The sequence below is a fragment of the Erpetoichthys calabaricus genome, chromosome 4 (genome assembly GCF_900747795.2).
Source record: "Erpetoichthys calabaricus chromosome 4, fErpCal1.3, whole genome shotgun sequence".
NCBI classification, from domain to species: Eukaryota; Metazoa; Chordata; class Cladistia; order Polypteriformes; family Polypteridae; genus Erpetoichthys; species Erpetoichthys calabaricus.
The window spans coordinates 503,735-526,537 of NC_041397.2; the positions used below are offsets into that span (position 1 = coordinate 503,735).

General features: G+C 41.0%; 1 protein-coding gene across 1 annotated transcript in view; it reads left to right on the forward strand.

Moving 5' to 3' along the window:
• Positions 1-326: 326 nt before the first annotated feature.
• Positions 327-22,803, forward strand: part of LOC114641455 (interferon alpha/beta receptor 1-like) — a 100,668-nt gene continuing 78,191 nt past the window's right edge. Inside the window, exons 1-2 of the mRNA XM_028790485.2 lie at positions 327-829; positions 16,217-16,340. Of these exons, the coding sequence (XP_028646318.2) occupies positions 778-829; positions 16,217-16,340 (176 nt within the window). The 5' untranslated portion in view covers positions 327-777. The remainder of the gene's footprint in view (positions 830-16,216; positions 16,341-22,803) is intronic.

The following is a 22,803-nucleotide window of genomic DNA, read 5'->3' on the forward strand; positions in this document are numbered from 1 at the left end:
ATTGTATTATGTCAAGTTTTCAGAGGAGATCTACAAGTACGAATCTCACTGCACTATCTGCACATGACAATAAACTTGGCTTGACTTGGCGGATAATTGCGGCTCCTCTTTTTACCCAATATGTAAATCCTACATGTAAATTAGCCTACTTCAACCCAAGAGGGGCGTTTCTTTATGCCAATATCACTGTGTACAGAGTCTTGTTTGGTCAAAATTCCGCCTGTATGTAAATGAGCTACTTTAAAATCAAACTGGGCGGTGTTGTATGCTAATCGTGCATTTCTACTGCAAACATTCGGCCAGGAACAGCAGCCCGCCTAAAAACAGTCCAGTTCAGGGTTCCAGTGAGTGCAGACTGGAAGGAAACGCCACTCCACTGGGTGGCATTTTTAGCGATAAGAACAGAAGAAAGGTGACAGAGCTCGTCAGTTGAACTGCCCCATAACTCATCCAGATCCTTATTAAAGAATGTCGAGGTTTCTATAAGAACTAACGACACGAGCTCTTTTAAGTTTGCGGCCCGCATTTTTCAACCGCGAATCGTGCGCACGTAGAAGTGTTGGCTTCTTGTTGTGACACAATACGCGCTGTGGTTTCTTCTTCTTTTACTGTAAGCGGCGGACGGGAAATTCGGCGTTTCGTTTTTTTTTAAGCAGGTTACCTTCCTTTTCCCTTCAGGCTCCTCCCTCTCGGACTGGAACGCCTCTTCGGCCCCAGCGGAGCGGAGCCCAACACCGCTACGGCGTGCCGCGGAGAGTCGAGCTGCTCTGCAGAGCAATGGGAGCCGATTTAGGGACGACGCTTCTGTGTACCCTGATGTTATGTTCAGGTGGGTGGCCTATTTTTGTCTCTTTTGGTGGCCTGTCAGGCTTTACTTCCTTGTTAACGACGAGCCGCCACCATCTACTGGAGTCGAGCGGACAAGTTTACATTTCAAGTTCGGTGTTTACTACCAAAGTCCGAGGCGGCGACGACGGCTAATGGAGAGCACGCGACACGTTTTGATTAGAAGGACTTTATTGATGACAGGGCCAGTTTATCATCGCACTGTATTACTTGTGTAAATAATAGGGCGGTATAGTAACTTTATATAATAAAGTGAAATACGCAATACACACTGCGGTGGTCTTCGAGTGTCTGAAGCTTTAGGAAGTTGCAACGCCTACTGATGGCCCAAAGTACGATTCGGTTACCGGGGTTAGCAGTGAGGACATCGGACTCAAGCCACCCCAAAATCCCCATCATCGGACCGTGTCGTGCTCCCTTTGGCACAAAAAGCGGCTTTGGGAACTTAAAGTGAACTCCTGGGTAACGTCACGCTGAACAAGAAGAAGCTGACAAAGTCGGCCTGGGGGATTCCTCGCCTCTCTGCGTTTCTCGTCTTTGTGGTTTTATTAAGTTTCTGTTGCACGTGGACGTGGTCTCTCGTTTTAGTTTTGTTTTTGATGTCCTCCGCTGCTCGGCCTGCGTTGAATTGGCGCCCCGTCCGGGGTTTGCTCTTGCCTGGACCACAATGCTGAATTTTAAAACGGTTTCGAGAATAGTGGAAAGTTTCCAATATTTTGAAGTCAGGTGTTACACCAGAAGAGCTTGACGGGTTGATTGGCAGCCCTCCGTCTGACAAACCTCATGCTCGGATCCCATATGCCAAAGACACGCAAGGTTAAGTGACCTGGAGACCGTGGATTGGGGGCTATGATGGACTGGACATCCGTGTCCAGGGTTGGGTCCTGCCTGCCTTGGAAAGGAGCAGCAACAGAGCAGTAGACAGGGTTCAAGTCACTGGCCTTGTATGAAGTTTGCATGTTCTCCTTCTGGCTTGGGGTGTGTGTGTGTGTGTTTTTTTTGTTTTGTTTTTTTTTATTCTTTTTTTATTCTTTCATATAAAGACTTAAAGACTGAAGAACAGTCGTAGACTACTAAGCACTGTTGTAAGTCGCTCTGGATAAGAGCGTCTGCTAAATGATGTAAATGTAAAAATGTAAATGTAAGAGAAGCTGAGATAGAATTTCTTTTGTCCTCGAGGAAATTTGGCCTTTTACAGAAGCTCAGTAAATACATTTATCTATACGCAGTGTCATCTGATCACACTAGAATTGAATAAAAAGGAAGGAAAAATTAAAAAGATATAACGTCAGACTTGGCAATCCCAGTCCTGAAATGCACTATACAGGTGTATTGCCGTTGCCATTGTGTTTTTATTTTTGTCACACTTCTTCTGAATGATTTGTGGGTTCGGTGTTAGTGTGTCACAGAGAAGATGTGCAGCATTGTTCATAATGGCACTCGGTTTTAATTCTCTCCTTTGCCTTGACCGCTAGGGGGTCCAGAGTGTGTCCTATAACAGAGCTTGCCCTTTTAATTAGTGTGTTTGTTTCTGTGGGCCTCTCTTGAAATGATGGTACTAGCCCAGCACACCACACTGACCATCACAAGGATGTGGAACATGTGAAGGATGTCACTACCCTCAGAAAGGACTGCAGTGTCCTAAAGAAAAAGGCTCTGCTCTGCCCTTTCTTCTGTAGTTCCTCTTGTGTTCCAAGACCAGTCCAACCTGTCATTGATGTGGACCCCCTAAGTACTTGTAGGACTGCACATCCTTGACTCCCTCCACTCCCTGAACAGTAACTGGACATAGAGGCCCTTGTGGTGCGGTGAACGTCTCTAACTGGTTCTTTGGTTTTGCTGATGTTCAGATGCAGACAATACTCAAAAGATCTCCCCCTGACTCCTCTCCTTTGTCTCAACCCCCTAGTCAAGTGCAGAATCAGCTGAGAATTTCTGCAAGTGACCCTGACCTGCTGTTACATTTCTAGTCTGAAGTGACATCTTGCTTGAAGAAGGGGCCTGAGTTGCCTTGAAAGCTTGCATATTGTAATCTTTCTAGTTAGCCAATAAAAGGGGTCATTTTGCTTGGCTTTTCTCAACATTCATAATGGCTAACACGGTACAACACCCTAGTACTATAGTCTGAAGTGTGAAGAGTAAAGCAGACAGGCCTATTCATGGTTTGTTCTCACAGACTGTGGTCTGCCCCACAGATAGTCCATCAGCCAGGACTCCACAGGCTCATCCACCTGCAGATCATCAGGGATGGATTGATGGTATTGAATGCGCTGGAGAAATCAAAAAACAGAATCCTCACAGTGCTGCCAGCCTTGTGGAGCAGACAGATAACTGCATTATCCACTCCATACTGCATTTGGTTCTGGTGGTCCATCACGAGAACTTGTATAATCCAGGACCAGCCTCTCAACGGTCATCTTGGTGTGAAATTTAAGTGCTCCTGATCTGTAGTCATTAGGTGAAGTGGTACCTGCCTTCTTTGGAACAGGAACAATACAGGAGGGCTTCTACTACAGCAGCACTTTCTGAAGCCTTAGGGACAAACTGAACAGGTGTCAGAGGACACCACAAGGTTGGTCAGCACAGGCTTTAAGAACTCAGACTGACTTCATCTGGTCCCTCAGCTTTTCCTTTGTGTAACTTCCTTGGTTGTCTTCCTAGTTATGGACAGTCCACACTGATGGGAAGAGGTGGAGGCCATTCCAGTTGACATGGTAGAAGCTGTTGATGTAGTAGGGATGGGTTTTTTGTGAGACTGGTTGTTTATTGAAGATGGGTTTGGGGCATTTGCTTTGTCCACATCTCCTTCTGGTGCCCGAGCCCTGCATTGCTTGAGTCCAGTAATGATGACCAGTCTATTCTAGACATCCTTCATGTTGTTCCAAGTGAGTTTGTTTTCTGTTTTAGGTTTTTAAGCTTCCTTTCCTTCACTCGGCTTTATCTTTAGCACTTGCTGTGTGTCCTTCGTAGCCTTTTTACCACTGGATTTAAATGTTCTCTTTTTTCATTCAGGAGACCTTTATAGCTTTTTAGTAATCTTGGGCTTGTTGTTTGGTTTAGTGCTGCTCTGTCTTTGAGAGTACCGCTGTCTTGGAATAGAATAGAATAGAAATCCTTTATTGTCACTATAGTGTCACTCCAACTGGGTACAAAAGCAAAACAACACTAACAAACCAGTGCTGCAACACACAATACACAAAAAATATAAAACTGTAATATTACATGTGAAAATGTCCTTCAAAGGAAATGAGATGAAATAACAGTAAAGCCAGTAGTAATACCCAGAAGTTAATATAGTCTGTGATGTAGTGGCCGAGTCCCTCGGCGTCGCTCGCCATTTCCCAGTGTGTCATTTGGTGGTGTTGTCACTATTGAGTCAAATTCTACAATGTTTGAAGTGTCAGGCAAAATTGATTCAGTGTGGTGTCTCGATAGTATGTCTGTGGAAACTCAAAATTGATTTTCATTTCTTAAAATTGCAAGTGTTTTTTTGGATTGTGTAAAGGTCCTGGATGACTCCATCCCAGTAAAGAGATCACATTTTAGAACACGCGGATATCCACTCCGAGTGCCAAGACCAATTTTCTACAAACAAGTTGCATTGTCTCTGTCTTGTTACTGTCTCTGTGCATATTGCTTTTGGGCCATTATGTCACCCCATATCCTTCAAAAATGGCTTCACCCATGTCCAACAATAACCGCCACAGAAATTGTTCAGTTTAACAAGACTCTTTTCAGTCCGCTCTCTCTAGTCAGGGGACCAGGCCACTTGATTTGCAGAATTTTTGTACAGGTGGTTTTGAGATACGTAATTTATTTAAACTATACAATGCGCAGTCCGCCCAAGGTCAAGGTGTTAGCTGGTTACTCGTAGCCGACACGCCGGGACTGTCCTCCTCCATGCTAGCTGATGTCACAGCTCTGCTTTTTTTTTTCTCTCACTGCCTTGTCACCTTCTCAATCCGTTTGCTTTAGAAAAGATGTGAACCTCAATAATTTCATGGAAGTTGCTGCTTAGCCATTTTGTTTGCTTCTTCAGAGCGTATCATGTCATACGTTTTTGATTAAAACAAAGTCCTAGCCTCAGTAGTTTACAAAAAAGTCATGCCTGTCTGTCACATTTATACTTGTATTTTATAGATATACCTGTGTGCACATAAACACACTCAAATAAGTTTAAGAGACGAGAACTCACAGCTTGTTTGTCCTGCCGGAGCATATGGTTGATGATGAAGGGAAAGAAATGAAAACACACACACACACACTTCTGCCTGGATGTGTAAAGATCGACATGGACAGTGACATCAAGCCACTTGTCTGCCGTTCTGTCTTGTTGGTCTGTGCAGCCTGCTTACTTCATTTGACCCAATTTGTTTAGTTTTGATTTAAATATTGACGTTGATCATTTGATTAAATGTTTTGTTAATTTCACTCTTCATTTATTTGTATGCGGAGAGAGTGTCGACCTCATCAAGAGGTTTACTCACCTCGGCAGTGACATTCTTGTGACTCTTTTTATGAAGTCATTAGACGGATTGGGAGAGCATGGGGGGGGGGGGTGCTGGTCATGAGGTCTGTGTAAAGGGGTGTGTGGCGCTCCCAATGTCTATGCAAAAGGACGAAGGCCCAAATCTTTACTGGTGCTCCCTGTTTTGCGAGACATGGACTCTATCCAGTGACCTGAGATGAAGGCTGGACTCCTTCATGTGTGTCTTTTCAGAGGGTCCTCAGGTACCACTGGTGTGACTTTGTGTTGAATGAGCGATTGCTCATAGAGTCCCGAATGGGGCACGTTACCTGCATTGTGAAGGAGCATCAGTGACGGCACTATGGCCATGTCGTGCAGTTACCCGAGGGTGATCCGGCTCACGTGATCCTCATTGTTGAGGACCCGAGTGACTGGACCAGGCCAAGGGGACGCCCACATAACACCTGGCTGTGGTCATTTCCAAAGGGTGGGACTGGACTGCGTGTCTGCCTGGGGGGTTGCCAATCAGGATCCCGGGCTGTTTCATTGGGTGGTAGCAGTGCATGCTCACCAACCTGCCCTGACCGTGTAGCATGTATGTGCACCTTGATTCTATATTGTTGTGCAGTGGAACCTCGGGTCACGAACGTCTCTGAACACGTACAAATTGGGTTATGACCAAAAATTTTGCCAAACTTTTGCATCTGTTTACGACCACACACTCGGGTGACGAACAAGCCAGTTTCCCTTCCGGTTTGTACACACCGGTGATTTACGCACGTGTTCAGTCTCTCCCTGTACAGTACATTGTTCTCGGTCAGACGTGCATCACGCAGAGGGACTTTACCTCAAAACTGTAATCTCCTCTCCACCCAGTTCCTCCTCACTTCGTTCATGCCAGAACTCGACTCCTGCAAGGTTCGTTTTCTTGGTTGTTTATGGTTAGTTTTTGTATAAATTACGGATTTTTCAAATGTGTATTTTTTTTCCCTGTGCTTAAAACTCATTAAAAAAAAAAGTGTTTACAGCGAGCGGTTCGTAAGGCTGTTAGTGTGAACTCCTGCAATGTTAGTTTTCTCTGTTCAAGGTTTACTCAGTGTTATACAATGTTTTTACATTTAGTTTACTATTACACTGTGCATTCTATGGTATAATTAACTATTTTTGTGCTTAAAAATCTTTAAAAAAAATATATTTACATACAGCTCGTACGGTCCAGAATGGATTAATTGTATTTACATACAATCCTGTGGGGGGAAATTGCTTCGGGTCACAACCAAATCGGGTTGCGACCAGAGTTTTGGAGTGAATTATGGTTGTGACCCGAAGTTCCACTGTACTGTAATTATAAGATCATCCATTAAGTGCTTCTCTGTGCTGTCACTGAAGTGTATTTTACATGGAAGTACTGGATGGCCCTTTTCATACCAATTTTTATTTTTTTAAATCCAGAAACTCAAAACATGGAGAACATCCACACTCCACAAAGATGGGAAATGTGTCCGGAATTGTTCTTAGTCTCTTAGGCAAGTGTGTCAGGGTAAATGGACACCCAGTATGGGTGTGTGTGTGTGAGTGTGCCCTCTGATGGATTGGTACCCTGTCCCAGGTTAGTATCTGTCTTATACCTGCTGCAGCCAGTAGAGACCTTAGCTGGACATAACTTTCTTAGTGCTCTATGGAGGTTTGAGGATGGGAGAATATTTAAAAACTCATTTTGATGGACTTTTAAACTCTGTTGAGATGCAAATAATGTTCTCCATCTGTCCATCCATTATCACCCCTGCTTAATCCTTCTAATGGAGAACACGGTTCAGCTCCGTAAATCATTCATTAAAGCTCAGACCCACTATCCTGGACCTGATCAACTGCTTCCCATCAATTCTTCTTGAGTGCTTCTTTGTTCCTCTGGCAATATAGAAGGCTCTAAATGTGCAGTACTGTTACAGATGAGGCCCCAGTGAGTGAGCTGCACAAATTCTGAAAAGCCCGTCTTGGCAGGGATGCTTCATATCATGAGTGCTGCGTTACAAATCTTACTAGTCAAGTCAAAGTGAACTTTGTCATCTCAACCATACACAAGTATACAGATAGACAAAGTTGTGAAGCTCAGGATCCACAATGTAATAACATGAAGTGCAAATAAAAAATTAAAATAAAATTTAAAACACAAATGAGACAAAGAAGTAACACTCTCTAGTTGAGTCCACGTGGACTGTCGTGACTTTTTCTTTCTTGCTCCTCAGTAGAAGTGTTACACATGCAAGTCCATTGTGCACATTTGGTTAGCCTCACCATTGCAGTATCTTATCCAAATGTTTAAGGGCTTTACCAGCTCTGTCGCTTACTTGTTTATATGTATTATGTAGATGTTTTCAATTCTTTCTTTATTCTTCTTGTAGCTCAAATATTTTTACCTGTATTGCATGGATATGTTCTGCAGAATTAATGTTGTTTTTGTTATTTAAAACAGTCAGGGTCTCCGCTCTAATAGTAACGAATACTCTGAGCTTTTCTAAGTTTATGACTTACTAAGGATGTCATGACATGCAAATCTCAGAGTTTTGGGCTGACCGTGTGGTGTGCTGTGCTGTCAAAGTCTCTGCCCATCAGTACATTAGAAAATTGTGACAAGAACAGGCCATTCAGCCCCTCAAGCTCATCCATCTTACTTACTTTGTCCAAAATATCAAGTCGAGAATTTAAGGTCCCTAAATTCCTACTCTCCACCACATTACTTGGTAATTTATTCCATGTGTCTGTAGTTCATTATATGAAGAAGCTTTCTGTCGTTTGCACAAAATCTGACTTGAACAAGTTTCCAACCACGTTTCTGTGTTCTTGTTGCTGATGTTCATCAAAGCAATTCCTTTCCTTGTTTTAAACACTTTCATCTTAATGTTTGTTTTCCTTAAGCTGAAAAGGATCATCACTTTCAATCTCTCCTCATTGCTTGTATTTCTTAGTCCCAGAATCGGCCTAGTTTGTTTTCTTCTGAACTTTCCTTAGCTCTGCTCTGTCATTTTTGTAATATGGAGACCAAAACTGAATACAGGAGTACAGTTGAGGCCTCACTAACGTGTTAAAACGCTTAAACGATAAGTCTGAAATTTTTCAGGTTAGTTATTTCTTCACAAAACATGATATGTATGCTTTTGCCACAAAATTGTGTTTTAAAGATGCACGTTTTCTGTACATTTTTAAAAATATGTTGCCAGTACTGGAAGCTATGTGGCATGGGCCACCACTGCAAAAATAACGGCAAAAAACTTTCCAAATACGTCCACTTTTGAAATGGCTAAAGTTTGATATTTAAAAACCTGCCTTCTATGTTTCTCTTGTTTTTTCTCTTGTTTTTCTTGAGGTAAGGATAGGTTTTCTGTTCACTTGTGTGATGGCAGTGGCTTTACTAGGATGAGTTTGCATAAATAAGTAAATTAGGATGATACCAAGCACATGGCAGGAACAGTTTAGTGTGAATTGTTGTCTTTCCAGAGATAACCACGCATCGCAGTGTGAAAGGTCGTGGAGGAAGATGAGCACTGATTTAGCACACACAGCTCGTCTTTCAATCTCATAATTTTGGTGTTTTTGTTTGTTTGAAAATGACACTTCTAAAGTGTTTTACAATGTGTGTGCGTAATCTCAAGACACAGATTAATGCTAGACCGCTTTTTTGGCTAGAAAAATTGAAGTATTTGGTAAGTTTTTAGGCTTTTTTGATTTTGAGTTTACCATGCCCCATAACTACCATTATAAAATGTACGTATTCTTTAAAATTTTATATAAAATGCTTAACTTTAGAGCACAATTTCACTTGGCAAATGAATATATGTCATGTTTGTGGAGAAACAACTGACCTGAAAAATACCAAATTTAATATTTTAAGGCTAAGCCTCCCTCCACACATTAGGCCGCTATATAGCCTAACATTGGATTAGCATTCTTGATTGCTTCTGTACGCTTTCTGATGCTGATGCTGATGAGTCCACTATGATTCCCAGGTCCTTCTCATGCACCTTGAAGTTTAAGACCATTGTGTGTTCAGGTGGAGCATTTTACTTCCCATATGTAATAATTTACCTTTACTTTACTTCTAGTAAGTTTCTTCTCCCACAAGTCCCTCAGTGATGATTCAGTGGATCTTGATCATCTGTTAATCCACCTGTCTTGGTATCATTTGCAAACTTAACCAGCTTGTTATTTATATTCCTATCCAAATCATCTTGTATTATTTATTTATTATTTATTTGTATTGTCTTATTTCTTCTTCTTCTTCTTGCCAATAACAATATTAATAATAAGTTGACAACAAGAATGCACAAATGAAGTCCCATAATTTCAGTACTTACAAGATTGTGCCATTGTGACGTTCTTTTGAATTAATAAAGTTAACAACTGTAAAATTACTTTTTGCCCTATCACTGACACCTGCTGGACACCCCTCTTAACATCGCCCAATTCTGATTAGGGTTCCTCACACCCGCTGTTTCGTATGTGTTAGCCAGTTTTGCACCCATCTAAACACCACACCCTGCAATCCCATCCTCTCATGTGGCACCTGGAAATAAATATAAAAAAATGATCAAAAATATCATATGTTCCACATTGGTCATATCTTTTTGTTGATTCCAGCATGTTAGTAAAACACAGCATTCCTCTTCTGATCCCATGTTGACTGTCCTGCTCTTGCTATGTGTTGCTCAGTCTTTTCCTTAATACTTCCTTCTATTTACCTGTGGTGTATGTTAAGCTTACTGGCCTGTAGTTACTTGGATCTGTCCGATCATCCTTTATACAACAAGATATTTGCCATTTTCCAGTTGTTTGGAATTTCCCCAGTGTGCATATCTTAACGATATGTGTCAAGGGTTTATATCTGTACTCGCTAACCTCCTTAAGAATTTTAGGGTAAATATGATCTGGTCCTGGTGATTTGTTTGATGTCAGCCTATTTAATCTCAGCAGCACTTCTTCTACAATTTCTCAATCACTCAGTACCTCCTTAGTAGTCCCTGTTACTGCTGGGAGGTTATCCACTTCCTCACTTGTGAAGACCTCAGAAAAGTACAAGTGTAAAGCGTCCACTATTTCACTGTCATATATATAGTAGGTAACCACCCATACAATCAGATTGTGATTCAGACTACGAATGCCGTGAATGTAATTACCCCGATCTACATGCTGTCAAATAAACGAACCACACGCCGTGGCGCAATGTTAGGGGCTTCGCCTCTAGCACTGACGTCCGAGGTTCGATTCCCGAGAGGGAGTGCAGTGACTGTGTGAACGCCTGATGAGCCCCGAATTAGGGAGAAACATGTGTCGCGTACTCTTTGCATTATTTGACAGTAAACTATTTCAACCATTCTATGATCTGCTTCTCACAACTGAAAGAGGGCACGTGGCGGATGTTAGCCGACTTGCTGACCAACCACAAGCGTTACCTGGTAGGTAACCACCCATACAATCAGATTGTGATTCAGACTACGAATGCCGTGATATATATATATATATATATATATATATATATATATATATATATATATATATATATATATATATATATATATATATATATAATATATCTATATCTCATATTCCCCTTTACTATTCCCCTTTACTTCACCTCCTCCTTGACTGTTCTTGTACTAAAATACTCAAAGAATGTCGTTGGATCGTCTTTCCCTTTACCTGCTATGTTCCTCTTTACCTGCCTTTCAGCTTCCCTAATATCCTTCTTGATGGTTGCCCTCATGTTTTTATATACCCTGCAACTTGCATTGAGTTATTAGTCTTTATACAGTATGTTATTTGTCTTTTTTGTCTTCTTTTGCAGCTTCCTACTTATTTCCTTACCCATTGCAGAGATTTTTTTTGCTTGTTTTTTTTTTTTGTCCCCCTACTAATTCCTAATTTAAGTGTGTACTTGTCCTACATTGTATGTAAAAGTTTTTGAACCTGTTCCTTGAATGTCTCTGCACTTAAAAGCTTACCCCAGTTTATCCCTTTTAGACTTTGCTACATCTGCTTAAAATTTCTCCTATAAAAGCTAAGCTTAACAGTTTTAGGCTTTGCATCCGCATTCTCCCAAAACACTGAGAATTGTATTATTTTATGGTTACCTGACCTTAGTGGTTCAATCACCTTTACACCCTCAGTTCTGTCCTGATTATTACAAAATACTAATTCTAGACAGGCTTCCCCTGTCTGATTATGTCTAAAAATCCCTCCTCTGCTATTCATAAGGTTAGGCCATTTAGTATTTGTGTAAAGTCCACCAAGACTGATGCCCCTATATTTTCATATTATTAAAAAGATGCAAATTGAAATACACGGTCTGCTTTGTGGGGTCTATAACACACTTCCTAAAATAAGGCCTGTTTCCCTAATTCTTTATATTCAAAACCAGACATCCTCACTAAGATGGGGCTCATCGTCCAATTGAAGAAGACTTGCATTTAAATTTTGTGTAACATAAATGACAAGCTCCCCTCTTTCTTTTCTGCCTATCCTTCCTGTAAAATGGGTATCCCTCTGTGTTCTACTCATCCCCAACTTTGTTATTTAGCCAGGTTTCTGTTATTGCTGTAAAATCATAATTATGCTCTCCCTCATAAAACTCCACCTCACTTGTTTTATTTTTGATTAAGGCAAGTGATTTTTAATGTTGTTTTACTTTTGCACTTCAATTTTAGACTACAATAAAAGTTACTTTGCCTGTTGGTTTTTACACTATTCATAGTCTCTTTGTGTACAGTTCTAAACCTGACCCGTCCTAAACTCCCTGACCCCTCATTCCCAACTTTAAACAATCCTTGACTACTTGGCTCATTCACCTCCCCAACACATTAGAGCTCCTCCAACTCAAATTTAACCTGTCATGGCAAAACAGATCTCACTTGTTCCAAAAGGAGTCCCAGTGCCCCATAAACTTGCACCTTTCTATCCTACACCAAGATCTGAGCCGCACCTTAAGCCTTCTGATTTTCTCAGTCTGACCTGGACTGGTGCGTGGCACAGTCAGAGCGTCGGAGAAGACTGCCCTGTCAGTTCAGCACCTCAGCTTGGCACCTACTGTAGCCCTTTTATCTTGTGTTGGTTTGTAAGATTTATGGAGTATTGTTTGTTTGTGCTGTGAAAGACTTTATATAAAACCAACATTAATTAGCTGATTAAACATCCCGTGATTCAGTCTTAATCTCTTTGAGGGCTTTTCATGATCAGCATTTCATATGGTATGTTCTCAAAAATGAAGATCACTTGTGCAGTCTGAATGTTTTTATGAACTGTAAAACGACTTGTGACCTGGTGCTTAGTCAGGTTTGGGACAGCCCATCATTGCACACAGTTTGTTGGAGATACTTAACCGGGGTCTACAAGATGAATGAAAATAATTTCAAAATGGCTGCAAAATATTCAAAGTACTTCAAATCAAGCTCCAGCAGTGATGTCTAAAACTGTTTTTAAAGTGGACCCCTTAATCATATTCCAAAATATTGCAGCATCTCAGCCAGGATGCAGCATGGCGGCTGTGAGTCACTTCAGTCTGGTCAGAACACCCAGGAGAGCAGCCTGTAAAGTAAACCAGGGAAATATGCAAAGGCGTGACATAGGGGGTGAAGAAAGGGTGGCACCCTGATAGGGTAAAATGAAAAGGAAGGCCTGGAATGGGAGGCTTTGCCTTTAGAAGGGTTAGCAGGTGCAGTGGTGAGCATGTCAGCCAGATTGAAACCTTGTGCAATCTTGGAGTTTTGTCTGCACAGAAAATAGTGGTGGGGTCATCCCTGACTATGTGTCAGTGCGGAAACCACAGTGAGTTTAAAAGTACGTTTTGAGAGTGACGCATGTATTGGTTATCGCAAAGTTTGCTGCTTCAGTGTTTCAATGTTAGATCTTTTTCTCTGATATTTCTATGTTGTACTGAAGTAGAATTACAAGCAGTTCAGAAGTTTCAAAGGCTTTTATTGACAGTTACATTACGTTTATGCAAAGAGTCCATATTGGCAGTGTTGGCCCTTGTTTTTTGCTGTCAATCAACTTCTGGGCCAAATCCTGACTGATGGTAGCCCATTCTTGCATAATCCATGCTTGGAGTACCAAAGCATCCTCCGAGAGTAACTTCTCCCAACAATCCAAGAACAGTTTAGTGACCAACATGATGGAGCACCGGGCCGTAAAGCAAAAGTGGCTCAGGGAACAAAATATTGAAATTTGGGGTCCATGGCCAGGAAACTTCCCAGACCTTAATCCCATTGAGAACCTGTGGTCAGTCCTCAAGAGGTGGGTGGACAAACAAAAACCCACAAATTCTGACAAACTCACTCTAAGCATTGTATGTGCAAGAATGGGCTACCATCAGTCAGGATTTGGCCCAGAAGTTGATTGACAGCCTGCCAGGGTGAATTGCAGAGGTCTTGAAAAAGAAAGAAGGGCCAACAATGCAAATATGGACTCTTTACATAAACCTAATGTACATTAGAACACTCGAGACGAGAACAGGCCATTCAGCCCAACAAAGTTTGCCAGTCCTATCCACTTATTTCTTCCAAAAGAAACATCAAGTTGAGGTTTGAAAGTCCCTCACGTTCTACTGTCTACCACACTACTTGGTAACTTATTCCAAGTGTCTATTGTCCTTTGGTAATGAAGAACTTCCTAATGTTTGTGCGAAATTCACCCTTCACAAGTTTCCAACTGTGTTCCCGTGTTCTTGATGAACTCATTTAAAAGTCACCGTCTCTATTCACTGGACTAATTCCCTTCATAATTTGAAAAACTACACTCAGGTCTCCTCTTCATCTCCTGTAAAGGCTCAGCTCTTTGAATCTTTCCTCATAACTCACCCCCTGTAGCCCTGAATCGACCAAGTCGCTCTTCTCTGGACCCTTTCCAGTGCTGCTATGTCCTTTTTGTAGCATGGAGACCCAAACTGCACACAGAACTCCAGATGAGGCCTCACCAGTGTGTTATAAAGCTTGAGCGGAACCTCCTGTGACTTGTACTCCACACATCAAGGTGCTATATAACCTGTTAGTCTTCTTAATGGCTTCTGAACACTGACTGTAAGTTGATAGCTTAGAGTCCACTATGACTCCTAAATCCTTCTCATAAGGTGGACTCTTGATTTTCTGACCGCCCATTGTGTATTCAAACCTCACATTTTCACTTCCTATGTGTAATTCTTTACATTTACTGACATTAAATTTCATCTGCCACAAATCTGCCCAAGCCTGTCTGCTGTCCAAGTCCTTCTGTGATGATATAACAGATTCCAAATTATCTGCTAATCCACCTCTCTTGGTATCATCTGCAAATTTAAGCAGCTTGTTCTTTATATTCCTATTTAAATCATTTATAAATATTAAAAATAGCAGCAGCTCTAGCACTGCCCCCTGCTGGTCACCATTCTTAACATCACCCAATTCTGATGAGGTTCCTCACACCATCTCCCTCTGCTTCCTGTGTCTGAGCCAATTCTGCACCCATTTACAAACATCACCCTGAACTGCCACTTCTTTTAGTTTGATGCCCACCCTCTCATGTGGCACCTTATCAAATGCTTTCTGAAAGTCAAGATGAATTACATCATCTGCTCCACTCTGGTCATAGCCTTTTGTTGCCCCCTCCATAGAATTCCAGCCTGTTAGTAAAACACAACCTCCCTTATCTGACCCCATGCTGACTGGTCCTAATAACTCCTCTCCTTGCCAGGTGTTAGTTGATCTTCTCCTTAATTCCTTCTATTAATTTTACTGTAATGCATTTTAGGCTTAATAAAAGCCTTTGAAACTTCAGAAATGTTTGTAATTCCACTTCAGTATACGATAGAAACATCTGACAAAAAGATCTAAAAATACTGAAGCAGTAAACTTTGTAAAAAACAGTACTTGTCTCATTCTCAGAACTTTTGGCCACGACTGTAGAGCATCAGCAGGGATGGTGGAGGTGTGACTTGGGGTTGGACACCAGCTACAAATGTGATAGAAAGGTCTGGATGGTAGTTTAGTTGCAGGGGTGTCCCTCAAAGCCAGAACAGTGAGGGCAGTTGCGTTTGAACAGTTACCAGTTCAGTTCCTTTTATTATTGCCTTATACTCTGTGTGTGTGTGTGTGTTTTCCTTCTGTTAAACCTCTTACTATGACTACTTTCTTGTTCTGCTGAACCTTCTTCCCAAACAAAGTACCTGGTCGCTACAATATGTTACTTACAGTGTTGAATGGCTGTTAGTGTTCATTTCATGAGTAGCGCAGCTATAATACTGTACTAGTTTGTAGTTAAAAAGGGAACAGGCTGCTCGCAGTGACCCAACATGAAAGAGTGCTGATACACAGGGGTACCCTGGAGGAATAAACATTGAGAACAACTAATGTATAATACCCCACTACCCATAATAGCAGACAGATGTCCTGGGGGGTTGCCTGGAAACTGATAAAGATGCTAAGGAGTTCTACTCGGACGTGACCCCACAAATAACTGGAGGTTTTACCTTGGAAACAGTTACTCTGTGAAACTTAAAGCTCCTTCCATTCCATTCTTCATTGGACTTGGAGACAAGAGCTCAACTGATAAGGAGAACAAGCTTTAAAAGTTTGGTGGGTTTCCAGTGCTACTTGAGATGCATTAAGGCCCAAGGCACTTCACCAGACTGACAGGAATGCAAATCTTGTGTATGGAGACTCAGTCCGACAGCCAGGATTGATTTTTCTTTTATTTTGATAGTTTGATTGTCTCTTCCCATGCATTGACTATGATTTTTGGTAATAAAATGTCCTATTGTGGTACTTTGTTCTCCTTTGAAATTATTTTGGTCCTCTGACCATCCTAGAGCACCCTCTACCATTCACACAGTCTTCCAGTAAAGACTTCATTCATTTTTGTTGTTTTTCTTGCTTCTTACAGCTGTACTTGCCGCTGTGCCTGAACCACAAAATGTGACCATGCATTCTGTTAACTTAGGGGCCATTCTGGAATGGGAGTCCCCCAACTTAGACGGGACGGTGACCTACACAGCTGAGGTGGCCAGGTAAGTGGTAATCAGATGAGCAAATAAAGACAGGTGTTGGTAGCAAACCCGAGAGTGACTTCTTATTCCGGCTTCATTCCTTGTAGTAGTTGTTACCAGGAAAACAAAGCTCCCCAGGCCCACTAGCAAAAGCTCGGCAAGAGCTGGTCTGGGTCAGAAATGAACTGGAGATACTTGGATATCTGAAAAACTAAAGTGGACACGTGCCTCTCTAACCATTAAATTGAATAATTTAGAGACCTGCCGAGAAGAAGTCAAGTAAAAGTATAGGCTTACTTGCAAACCACAAAGACAAGTTCCACTTTTGTAGATTGCAGTGAACTTTTGCACTAAGTTGTTTTATCTCCAAAAATACCTTGCTCAGAACTAATTTATAAAAAAGAATGCTTTTTGCAAGAATACACACTTTTTTATTTTATTAAAATGAAATGCACTTGGAAAGTGTTCATATTTATAAGGAATGTACTTTTTATGTCACATGATATATAATAAAGTTAGAAAAGGCATGACTATATCACCACATAGCAGAATGACAATTGTAGGCTAAAGACAGAAAGGTTGCTGGTACATCCTTCTACCAAAAGATGAGTCGAAAATAGAACTAAAGGAGACAGGGTCCGAGACATTATCTACAGGACGACATGGGCTGCAGGCCTCCAACAGGTATCCGAACATATTAAAGCCCACAGGGGTCACAACTGCCTCCAGATTTCATGGCCTTTACTTTGGGGAAAGAGAAATGGATAACTAGAGTTTTTCCTATCCAGGCCTAGCTCTTGCCATACTGTAGTTGGTCAGAGTTTTGTCACATATACAGTGTATACCAAAATGTTTGCTTGCGTGCCCATCTATACAACATGTCGCCACACTCTGCTGTGGCAAACAAGAATTCCAAAGGTCTTTTTTTTTTTTTTTTCTTTCAGGTCTCATTTATTGTTGAGCTTGAATACGCTGCTCTTGTGTTTGTACCCATACTGTATGACGAGCCATTTCGACACATTGTGGCTTTCTAAGTGACAGACATGGGTCAGCTCCTACCACACTGAGCCCTGTCCTGTGCATATGCAGTGTGTCAATATGAAGGTCTGGGGATGCATTTGCTTTGTGTCTTTTGAAGTGGATTGAAGACATTTCAATCAAGAGCTTCATGAAGTTTTACTATAACTGTAGCTGCCGAGATGTAGGTGTGGTTTAAGCACGGGTAAAACGCGTGCTGAAAGAAATCTCAAAGTCCAAAAGTTTGTTTTAAAAATATTTAGTGAAAGTTTATAGCAAATAATCCACACAAGAAATGTAGAATAAAAGGCAAAAAAGAGAAAAATGTATCTTCTATAAACTTAGCTTTTCTTGATAAACTTTAGTTATTTCTATATTTAAAGGTTCTTAATTTCTTCTTCTCTACTTAAAGGTTCTTAGCTTCTTCTTCTGTACGCTTTAAACATAAGGCACAGCACATAAATTAAGTGCTGTTTTCTTACATATTTACTTCACACACTTAAAAGGCCTGTAAGCCATGTTTAAAACCTTATGCCTTCCACACCTTACTCATGGCAAGGCTGTCACTAACTAACTGAAGAATAATGTTTACTCCAAGCTGTTAGAAATGGCAAGAATATACGATTCTATTTACGGGGGTTATAGGAACCTCCCATAGTTTATGCATTGTCATCTAATAAATATTCATGAATCTTAGAACTAGGAAAATGGCTCTTACAATAACAATTAGGTTTTTCATGCAAGTGTGGTGATGCAACGGGTAAGCTTCCTTGTTGGGGTGTTTTTATGTCGTCCTCCTTGATCCTGTGGGTCCTTCTCCATAACTCATCATTGACTCAGTGTGTGGCCAAACGTGAATATGTAACAGGTTTCAGGTGAGCTGGTTACAAAATGAGTACTCTCATCCAAAGCCCAGTAAGCTAATGGAGTCTACTACTTTCTCTCTAGTGACTAAGACATTTTGTCGGTTTCCACACAGAGGACAGTACCAAGTATGTGTCCTAGCAGAGACAATTTGTTGCAGTGGCTCTGGTGGTACAAAACAGAACTTGCAGATGCACCCTTTCAGGCAGGGTTCTTGCTTTAAATTCATTGTTCCTGATAAAGGAACACTCATCAGGTATAGAAAAATAAGTGGAAGACTTGGCAGTGAGTCGCATCATGGTGGCTAAGGTACTGCCCTGTGTAGCACAAGGTTGCAGGCTCCATAATGAGCATTGACCATCACAGTGATAACTAGGATTGAGCACTGCAACAGTAAAGTTTTATATGAAGTACAGTTTCATTGCTAAATCATCATTATAATATTAAAAGTGTCCTTGATATATCAAAATTATAGCAGACCGTTCATTCAGGTCAAACTCCAGTGCTCCCCTAGTTGGAAATCGGGTACACCTCGTATCTTGGGCTTGTAGTTCATGGTGTCTGCCTGCAGGCTGCCAATTTTTTTGTTACCTTGACACCCTCAAGTACCCATGCAGGGTTTACTCCAGTAAGCAAGGAGTAGAAAAATGACAACAGAGTGTACCAAGTTGTTATCAGCACGCGGGGTCTTTGAGTGAATGCTTGCCCAAATAGAGAAGCACAAGCATGGTTATGTGTCATTTTGGTTTACACATTACAAAGCTACAGTTCTGGATTTTTTTTTTCCCCTCCCAGTTTTAGCCTACAGAGGAACTGACAAAGTGCAATGCATTGTTGACAGTGGGCCAGTCCTTCACTTTTCTCATCTCTTTCTCAGAATTGGCTTTGACGAAGGCTGACTCTGTTATTTCCTGTGAGATCAACTAAGTGGAGTTCAAGTTGAATCATACAGCATTCTCTTTATGAGGAAGAAAAAAAACTTCCTCATTGTCCTTGATGGGAACTTTGTGGCAGAATTCACTTTGGCAGGAGCCTTTGGTCTACTTGCTGGAGCTTCCTGCCTGAACATGAGCATAATGAAATAATAGCACAGTGACTTAGCATGGTAACGACAGGATTGTTGCAAGCTTATTGGCTGGTCATGTGAGCACAGGTTATGACTACTGCTGAGCTGTGGACTTGCAATGTCAGCCAGGCTTACAGAATTTGAGAAATAACAATATTCACCTCCCTTTACATCTTTCTTAGACTTTGCAAAACTCTTAACATGATTAAGGCCTTAAAACAGAAATAAGCCAGGCTCAAAGAATCAAACCTGGTCGTGCATAACAGGATTTGTAAACTGTAGAATGAAGGATCGAGTATGGCATTAACAGGCTGCCCAGTGTTCTGAGATCACAGATTGCGCTTTGAGTCACAAAGCTGGTGACCCCACATGTACTTGCATGGCTGCTAAATAGCCTCTTGTACTGACCAGTGCTGAGAAGGGTCTCCTGATGTTATGTTTATTCTCTGTTGGGGGGGGCACACATGGAAGAATTTCAAAGTACTGTGTGTTTGTGATGAAAAGACTGAACTTGTATTCAAAACACGTCCCGTTACTCGGGTGAAACACATTTATAACAACAACATGTCTTTGTATAGTACATTTTTGTACACAGGATGTAGCTCAAAGTGCTTTACAGGATGTCTAAATGAAAAAATACAAGAAAAGAAAAACATTGTCCAGTGTACAGAGCACAGCAAAGTTCTTACTTGCCTAACTGTATTATTGTAACATTTCCCTCTACTTATCTGTGAAGAAAATAGGTAAAGGGTAAGTGTACTCATCAGGTTTGTTACTGGGTTGATCTGCTGTCTTACCTTAAGATTACACACACACACACCCCTATATAAACACATAGACACAGACCCTAACCACAACAGTGCCCTATCAGTGATGTATACACAGCTGGTTAATCTCTAGCACTTTTAACCACACAGGTGCCTTATGATTAACACATACACAACTTGTCACTCTCTTGGCACTTCATGAGACTTATTATCAACACGAACAACATACGATATTTTAAATATATCTCAGACTTAAATATTACTTTGGTCTCTAGGACTATATTCAAACACGCTCAATAGCCTTTGTTATAGGCTGTTTATCAACCAAAAATGGCTTACTTTACGTACTGTTCCTTACTATTGGATGGAGCTCTCATTCTCAGCCTTAATAAACCTTGCAGATCGGAGCATATGGCAAACTTCTGACTGCTCCAGGTGCTCTTAGTATCTACTTTATTACTTCAATTACTCTATATATGAAGACAAAGTATAGAAAGTTAAAGGCCGTGGTATTTATTAAAGAACAGTAATGCTAGTAGAGAGAGAGCATAAAAGAAAGCGTGGATAGCCATGTCTGTCTGGATGGATATATATATTTGTGTCTTTAGAAAAAGCTTACGAAAAGTTGAAGATGTCAAAGAAGACTGTCCCATGCCGGTGTTGATTCAGTAATCGATATTCATGGAATGCCTTAGCTGATGGTCAGATGAAAACGATTGCACGTTGCTCTCAGATGAGACATGTTTATTATAAAATTCCACACAGAGTTTCGCGACATGTGATTGTTACATACACCTGATTGGCTGGCTGTCAATATGATAGATGAATCTGCTCAAACTTTTTAATCTGAGTACATCTGTTTCCCAGACAATAACATTTTTGATGTTTTAAGAGCCCTCCTGTCCCAAGCTGTAATCTTGTTTGTCAATTTCTAGTCCTATGGCTTCTCCTCCTGTTGGCAGGTTGTAAAGTAATCGGATACATCTTAACGCATCTGCATGTCTTCCCTTTCCAAGCTGTAAACCGATTTAGACCTGGGTGCAATAGATGTCACTGTGCTTTGATTACTAGTATAGTTCAGGAAAACTGGGTGCTTTGATGTTAAAACTGCCCGTACAGGTCTCCTGTATTTAAATTTATCTTGTTTGGCTTGAGCAAAATCTAATGGAAATGGAGACACAAAATTGCAGATTTTGCACACCAGAACACTAACTTTATACATATCTCCACTTTCCAGTGCCATGATTAGTGAGTAGAAGTGTCTTGAATAGTAGATTGACTTGAAGGGAGATGGATACACAAATAGAAGTGAAACGATGCCATATAATAGATAAGATGAAGTCATCATTCTGTGCAGAGTACAATGACATTCTGACTTGCATGTACTAATCATTATGCTGCAAGTGGCTGCTCTCCACCTCCATGATTAGTGAGTAGGACTACTTCACCTTGAAGCTTCTGCTTTTCTTGCTTGAAAATCTCAAGACTGAGTTTACAATGTTAGTATCTGCCTTTAGTAGGCATGGGGTAGCTGTGTTCGTAAATAGGCCCACATTAGAATTAACGTTACTTATATAGTGTCAGGCAAACTTTTTGGCACCATTGCTTAAAATGTCTGTTACTGTGAATAGTTAAGTGATCAGAAGATGAACTGATCACCAAAAGGCATAAAGATGACACATTCCTTTAATATTTTAAGCAAGATTACATTTTTATTCCCATCATTCACAGGTATAAAATACCAATAAAAATTAAAAAGGGCCTGAAGCAAATATTTGGGCACCTGACATTGTCAGTACTTAGTAAGACCCCCTTTGTCAAGTATCCCAGTGTGTAAACCCTTTCTGTAGCCAGCTAAGTCTTTCAATTCTTACTTGGGTTTTTTTTTTTGCCCATTCTCTTTTTCAAAAGACTTCTAATTCTTCAAGATCCATGGGTTGTCTTGCATGCACTGCTCTTTTGAGATCTCTTCACAGAGTTTCAATGATATATAGGTCAGGGGACTGTGAGGGACATGGCAAAGCCATCAGCTTGCACCTCTTGAGGTATTCCATTGTTGATTTTTTCGGATCATTATCTTGTTGTAGGACCCATCCTCTTTTTAATGTCAACTTTTTTTTTACAGATGGTTTGAGGTTTGCTTTCAGATTTGCTAGTATTCTGTAGTTCTTGTGCTGTTGCCTGCAACAGAAGCCCACAGCCTGAACGATCCCCGCCTTGCTTAATAGTTGAAGATGTGTTCTCTTCCTGGAATTTAAACATACCATTGCTCATTGTGGCCAGAACATTCACTTTTAACTTCCATCAATCAACAGGACTTGTTTCCAGAATGCATCAGGCTTGCTTAGAAGTTCATTTGCACACTTCAGACCCTGAAATTTGTGGCTAGGATGCAGGAAGTGTTTTCTTCTGTTGACTCTACCATGAAAGTCCAATTTGTTCAGGTGGCGCTGCAGAGTAGAACAGTGCACCCACCACTCCAGAGTCTGCTAAAACTTACTGAAGGTCTTTTGCAGTCAAACATCAGTTTTTATGTTTCCTTTCTAGCAATCCAACAAGCAGTTCTTTCAGAAAGTTTCCTTGGTCTTCCAGTCTTTGGCTTGACCTCCACAGTTCCTATGTACTGCCATTTCTTAACATTATGAACTGAGGAAACCACTACTTGAAAACACTTTGCTATCCTCTTGTTGTCTTATCCTGCTTGTTAAGCGTCAGTTCTTTTATTTTTCAGAGTGCTAGGTAGCTGCTTAGAGGAGCCCATGGCCACTGA